The sequence below is a fragment of the Staurois parvus genome, unplaced genomic scaffold (genome assembly GCF_062004578.1).
Source record: "Staurois parvus isolate SC_StPar_1 unplaced genomic scaffold, SC_StPar_1.0 ptg000946l, whole genome shotgun sequence".
In the NCBI taxonomy this organism is placed as follows: Eukaryota; Metazoa; Chordata; class Amphibia; order Anura; family Ranidae; genus Staurois; species Staurois parvus.
Genome location: NW_028318742.1, coordinates 1,027,317 through 1,035,000, shown reverse-complemented (window position 1 = coordinate 1,035,000; position 7,684 = coordinate 1,027,317). Strand labels below are relative to the sequence as shown.

General features: G+C 39.8%; 1 protein-coding gene across 1 annotated transcript in view; it reads right to left on the bottom strand.

Moving 5' to 3' along the window:
• Positions 1-5,323, bottom strand: part of SLC14A1 (solute carrier family 14 member 1 (Kidd blood group)) — an 88,686-nt gene extending 83,363 nt beyond the window's left edge. Inside the window, exon 1 of the mRNA XM_089656875.1 lies at positions 5,175-5,323. Coding sequence (XP_089513001.1) covers positions 5,175-5,213 — 39 coding nt within the window. The 5' untranslated portion in view covers positions 5,214-5,323. The remainder of the gene's footprint in view (positions 1-5,174) is intronic.
• Positions 5,324-7,684: the final 2,361 nt, after the last annotated feature.

Here is a 7,684-nt window from a genome sequence, read left to right as displayed (position 1 = left end):
TATCAGCAAATCTCCAGGAGAAAATAAATCTACCACCCATGAGTTCGACTGGTCACAGAAAGTTTGCTTGAGCCAAAACCGATACTACATTGAGAGCAGGGCCAGTGCTAGACTATTTTGCGCCCTAGGCAAGATCAGCTACTTGAGCCCCCCCACCCTAAAAATAAATAAATAAAAATGTTTAAAAACAGTAAAAATATTAAATCAGTAAAACACGAAACTGCTAAATTTCTTTTAATTTGCAGAAATAAGTGCCATAAGATGCCATCAGCACCAATATTAAAAATCAAAATCAGTGTCTCGGACGGACTGTATCTGTGGCTGGCAGTGGCAGGGTGACAGTTGCAGTGAGTGGAGGGTGATGGATCCACACTATGACAGATCCCAGGCTGGGATTCCCCAGGCAATGGGGGGAGGTAAAACACTGTGACAGCAGGAAGCCCAGCCCACAAACACATAGAGAGATCACCTGAACTGAGCGATCCCACACAGTGACAGATCCAACACAACACACCACCACCAACACTGACACAGATCAGCAGGCACTAGAAGAGCAGACTGTGGGATGGTGATGATGTCATCACTCACTGACACGCTGCACATGTGATGGATGGCTGGCTGGCTGGGTCACACTCACACAGACACGACACATCAGAGTCAGACATTACTTTCCTCTGCAGGAGCAGCTCCACCTCCGCTAATGAATGGGAAGAGAAGGGCTGGAACTCCACAGTGATCAGCAGCCGCCAGCCAGCTTGCAGGAAGGGACTGAGTCCGAGAGAAACACTTTAAGGAGCGGCAGCTCAGCTTTGCTGCTACATTGGTCCCAAACATTGGGCATCTTCCTCTGTCCTTTCTCCCCATCTCCCCTCCTTCAGCTGGAGGATCATTCATTCACAATGAAAAAAGTGTAGAGACAGTCTTTGACAAGTCTTTTATTAAAAACAAAAATAAAAAAAATGTCCCCCAAGTAGATCCAACGTCAATCATGATGCCCGCCACCACCGCTGACCCGAAAAGGAAAAATAAATAAGGCCGCTCTTGCATTGGCTCCAGGGGAGCTAAGTGGCGGGGCCACCCAGTGATGTCAACCGGGTGACACCGCCCCTTGTGACATCACCCTGTGCTGTGATTGGCCAAAGCAATGCACCTGTCAGAGTGCAGTGCACTGTAGAGCGAGGCAAGCAAATAGCCCACCGAACGCCCTTACCGTTCATGTGTTCGCCGAAGTTCGACTTGAACATTAAGCCCAACACTACTGCTCATCTGAAAAGTGATGTGTGTTTGGCAGGTGGTAAGGAGGTGATATTTTTCCTTCTCGCCACATGATTCTGTCAGGGTCCTGTCCACGGCAGAGGTTCTGGAAGATCTGGCATTTCTGCCAGTACTCTGCATGGCCGCAGAAGGACACATCAGCCTCAGTCTGGTGCCAGAAGGCCTTTATAAGGAGGCTCATCACTTCCTCAAGTTGCTGGATGATCTCTAGCTTACCCTGCCCTGTTCCTGTGATTCTGACCTGTGATTTCCTGTTACCGACTCGGCTTGCTCCTGGACCTGTCTACTCTGCTTTACCCCTGATCCGACCTCGGCTTGGCTTACGGATACTCCCTCTCTCGCTCCTCTGTGTATGACCTTGGCTTGCTCCTGGACCTGTCTACCTGATCTGACCTCGGCCTGGCTTACGGATACTCTCTCGCCTCTGTGTATGACCTCAGCTATCCCATCTGACTACGTCTGCTCTGATTCCCACCTGGTACCTGACCTTGGCTTGAACTGACTACCCAGTAAACCTCTAAACCCTGGAAGGGCTGACATACCATGCACAGGCGCCTCCTGTCTGCAGACCTATCTCCGTGCACCAGCTGTGCTTCTGAGTGGACCACCAACCAGCACTCCTACAGGTGACCTGTGCAACTTTGGGCCTGAATCCCGCTGTCCCACTCTCAGGGGAGTCCGGAACTTAGCCGCAAGGGAAGCCCTCTCTCTATTGGCCTCCATCACCAGGTACATGATAGATTCAATGCACACGATTGCGACATGGTAGTACGGCAATTAGAGGTTTAAATCAGGTGTGAAGAGGCTACACTGCACCCAGGGATCTTTCACTGGTCATATCACAGTTGGGAATAATTTTAAATTTTTACATGTTGGGTATCTATTTATTAAACACAACCTCATCTTTTATATTTGACCAAAAATTGAGTATTTTATTGTTTTTGTGTGCGCTGACCCATAGGGGCTTTTTAGATTGTTGCCTATGGAAAGCATAGGGTCCCAAAGTATGTCACCATTTCAACCACATCTTTTACATTTTACCAAATAATTGGGCAATATATTTAGTGTATATATTTAACTTTTATTGTATTTTCATTGTTGCGCTGTGACATAAAAATTGGAACTAGCGCAGTTTTATTCTGCAGGGTCTCTGCTTTCAGAAAATATAACAATTTTTGGGGGTTTAACATGATTTTATAAACATGAAAAAAAAAAAACAAAGCAAAATGGCTGTGGCAGCGAAGGGTTAAAGTGAATCGCAAAATGCAAAGTTTAGGGATAAGAAACATCTAGAAATGTTATCTGCCTTTTGTTTTAAATTCCTCCTAAAAATAGCAATGCATTTCCTGGTATGTGAAGATGCCTAGGCACTCCTATGCCTATAGCTTCATAGCTCTTTTGTAATTGTTTTTGTTTTATAAACGTGCCAAATTATAGGATCAAATGTATGCTCTTTTTTTAAACAAACAATGAAAAAAATTGGAAAAAAAAATTTTTCTGCATATTTTTGCCTATAAATTTTTTAGTTTTATAAATGTGCCAAATTATAGAATCAAATGTATGCTCTTTTTTTTAAACAAACAATGGAAACAGTTATAAATTTGATCCTATAATTTGGCACATTTATAAAACTAAAAAATTTATAGGGAAAAATATGCAGAAAAAAAACACTTTTTCCAACTTTTTCCATTGTTTGTTTAAAAAAGAGCATACATTTGATTCTATAATTTGGCACATTTATAAAACTAAAAACCACAATTACATTTCTGATTGCAAAGATATTTACAAATGCAATAAGGCACATTTTGTACATTTTGTGCATTTTTTTAAAAGTGAGATTAAAATCATTTAACAAACAAAATGAATCAAATATAAAAACAAAAAGGTCAAATATTAAAGGTAAAAAAAAAAACTGAAATAAAAAATTAGGGGAACATAATAGCGAAGGGGAGAGGGGGAAAGAGTTAATTAGGTCAGATTAGGGTAAACTCAGATAAACTTGATAAGGGTTTAAACAGGAACAGATTAAAAAAAAATAAAAATCACTTAAATGACTGAAATGACTTCATATGCACATTGAAGTTGACCCCTTTGATCTGCAGATGAAGGAGATCAAATCAGTAACAATAATTTTACTTTGTATCTCTGAATTCCGCAGCTGAACAGCATTTACAAACACAGATTAGAAGATGAGCCAGCTGCTATATTTACACAGGGCAATGTCCCGGGTGTCATTTTGACAGCTGGGAATTTCAGTAAAAGCAGCCCAAGGGGGAGCGGTTGCAGGGTGAAATAATAGGGTGGAGTTGGACTACGTATGCCTGTTGAGGTATTTTGAGCTTATGTAGCACTCCATAAGGTAAAAACCTGCTTTAAAAATTAATTTTTAGGTGAAATACATGGAGTTGATCATAGGTAAATTTCACCAAATATTCTGAAGGAGGGCAAACACAATTTTGCCGTTTATCATCACTTACAACTGGCAAAATTTGGTTTGCCGCAAAGCCACCAATTTAGTTCTAGAAGAAATTTTGTCCAAATGTTCCTCTAATTGACTTCAATTACTGTGGATGGGTGGAATTGAGATTTTGTTTTGATGACACTTTGCCAAATACTAGAGTTAACGAGATGCAATTTGCATCCCTATTTTCAAATATTGTATGTACCAATTAAAATATAATATCAACAAATAAGTGAACTTCATCAAAAACCACATTCTGATTATCAATCCAAACACATGCAGCACACTTGTTTGCATCTGGATCTGTGCCATCGGACATATATAATAATAATATTTTAATAATAAAGGAAAATAATACCTTTAATATCTAAGTATATAATAATAATAATAATAATTATTTCATATTAAAGGAAAATAATAACTCTAATTTTTAAGCAAATAATAATAATAATAAAAAAAAAAGATACCTGGCTTTTAAACATGAAATGTTGCAAAAATTAAAGTCACACACTCTCTTGTAGTATATATAGACTTAATATTAGAGGTATTATTTTCCTTTAATATTAAGTGATTCTGATTATTAGTATTATTATATACTTAAATATTAGATATATTATTTTGACTTATTACATTATTATTATTATGTACTTACATATTAGAGGCATTATTTTCCTTTAATATTAAAATATTATTATTAACTTAAATATTAAAGGCATTATTCTCTTTTAATATTAAATTATTATTATTATTATTTATTATTATTATTATTATTATTAACTTGAATATTAGAGGTATTGTTTTAGTTTAATAATACATTATTATTATTATTATTATTTTTAATAATAATAAAGGAAAACAATAGCTCTAATATTTGATAATATTAGTAATAATAATAATAATAATAATAATAATTTAATATTAAAGTTAATAATAATAATAATATCTTAATAGTAAAGGAAAAGAATGATTCTAATATGTAAGTATTTAATAATAATAATAATAATAGTAATTTAATATTCAAGGAAAATAATGCCTCTAATATGTAAGTATATAGTAATAATAATAATTTAATATTAAAGGAAATTAATGCCTCTAATATCTAAATTAATAATAATAATAATAATAATAATAAAATAATAATTTAATATTGAAGGAAAATAATGCCTCTAATATGTAAGTCTATAATAATAATAGTAATTTATAAATCCAAATAATATCTCTAATATTTACATATATAATAATAATCATAATCACTTAATATTAAAGGAAAATAATACCTCTAATATTAAGTCTATATATACTACATGAGAATGTGTGAGTTTAATTGTTGCAACATTTCATGTTTAGAAGCCAGGTATCTTCCTGCAGGAGTTAAATACAGAAATAACAATGCATCAAACATGTTAATGTTTCAAGGTAAAGTTCCAGATTGCCATACCTGGTTGGGGACGTTTGACATAGACCCTGGACCTCTCATGAGTTCTGAGGCTGCAGAACAGTCCTTGCTGGCTTTTTATCCATGTCTAATAGTGTCCTGACCTGCCCATTCTTCAGTCCGGGTTAAGTGGACAGACAGTCCTTCCTACAGTGAGGACCTGGTACTCTGCCAAACATTTCTCAGCCTTTTAATCACATCTCACTAGCTGTTCCTTGGGGTTTTGCAGAAGATTACTGCAAATTCAGGTTGTAAACTGTAAAGCTGAGAATATGTACGGGAGCAGAGCTGCCTCTCGGAGGAAGAGAACATTGTAGTATGAAATCAGTAAGACACATTTTTGAAGTGTAACTAAACCCAAGAACAAACTGTGATTTATGGCAGTTTCCCAGTCCTTAGATGTGGAGAGTGCATTTGTTTCCTTTTTTCAGGTACAGTTTCTGAAGAGCAGAAAATACCCGTTGATCCCGATAATTTAATGTTAATCCAATCTAATCTCTTTGTATCTTCAGCACACTTTTACTATAGGCAGTGAAAAAAAAGAAGCACATCCAGGGACTTGGGGTGGTGTGGGTGGGGCCTAATCACCCTGCACATGGGGGTGCCTTTTGCGCGTGTGTGTGCTCATCAAAGTCCGGGACCAGACGGGGCTGTGTTCATGTGAAATCAACATTATGGTGGTACCCCGACTTAGAGACAGCCTGTACATTATGGGGTTTATTTACTAAAGCTAGTTCACTCACTTTGTACATTTGGAACCAATCAGCTTCCAGGTTTTATTGCTAAAGCTTAACTGAACAAGCTGAGGTTAGAAGATGATTGGTTACCATGCACAGGTGTCCCAGATTGTGCGTTAACCAGCTTTAGTAAATCAACCCCCCATGTGTAGGAGTTGAATATACAGAGTCTCTGTAAAACATAATGTCCCGTGTTAATACACACACCCCGCCTGTGAATTGTTGCAGTTATGAGGGACACCACTGAGCCTATGCCCTCTGCACCAGTCCAGAGTAACTCTGTCATCTCACGCCCAGTGACAGAATGAGGTCCCACCATGCACTAGAGTGACCTGTCAGGGTCCTGTCCACGGCAAAAGTTCTGGAAGATCTGGTATTTCTGCCAGTACTCTGCATGGCCGCAGGAGTACACATCAGCCTCAGTTTGGTGCCAGACGGCCTTTATAAGGACTTCCTCAAGTTGCTGTATGATCTCTAGCTCCCCGTGCCCTGTTCCTGTTTCCCGTGATTCTGACCTGTGATTTCCTGTTACCGACTCAGCTTGCTCCTGGACCTGTCTACTCTGATTTACCCCTGATCCGACCTCGGCTTGGCTTACGGATACTCTCTCTCTCGCCTCTGTGTATGACCTTGGCTATCCTATCTGACTACGTCTGCTCTGATTCCTACCTGGTACCTCACCTTGGCTTGAACAGACTGCCCAGTAAACCTCTAAACCCCGGAAGGGCTTGCATACCACGCATAGGCGCCTCCTGTCTGCAGACCTGTCTCCGTGCACCAGCTGTGCTTCTGAGTGGACCACCAACCAGCACTCCTACAGGTGACCTGTGCAACTTTGGGCTAGACTCCTGCTGTCCCACTCTCAGGGGAGTCCGGAACGTAGCCGCAAGGGAAGCCCTTTCTCCATTGGCCTCCATCACTAGGTACGTGATAGAACCTCATGCATGCACCAGAATTTGACTTTCCTGTACCATGCAGCTGAGCACCTATGGTCTCTGTAGTGTGAGTTTGGGTCAAGATACTTTTGGAGGAACCAAACGCTATGGAGAGAGCCAGACATGGAACCCCCTTGCTATTGGAGGACCAATCACCCACACCAGGTACCATACTTGTTGATCAGCTGCTGTTCACTTACCACTAGTTCTTAGCTACCTGAGGCAAATGTTCTCTTCCTCCATACCTTCTACCAAGTTAACCCTCTGTATTGTCCTTGCATCTGTATCCATTATGTACTATACTAAATCCTGTATAATAATAATAATACTGGCCCTATTCTTTCAATATGCCTGGAACTACCATGCACCCCTTTCAATTACTTCAGAGCAGGCCTGGAGCAGTTAACACATTTTAGTAAAACGTTTGGAGATATCATAATTGAAATGTAACATAGTCCTCCTGTCTAACTATACTGTGGCTGCCCAGGAACACCTGAACAGGTGAGAGTGTGTGCCTGGTAAATCCGTACTTGGAGAATACCCTGAGGGTGGCCGACAAGAGTAACTTCGGGTTACATCTTCTCTTGTGGTGCAGACCTGCCTGCTTCCCATGCGGTCCCGACAAAACCCCCCTTCATCCTGGCCTACCGCTTATTTATGTATAAAAGCAGGAGCCAAAGAAAAGCCTGGGAAACCGACAACCCAAGTTTAACCCTTCCCTAACCTGGACTTACTGCTAAACCATACACCCCTTAGTAGGCACCTGCCTACAGTGGGCTTGGATTTGGTCCAAACCTGTAGATAAGCTGTCATTGCAGGCCCAATGAGCTGTGGGTAGGAG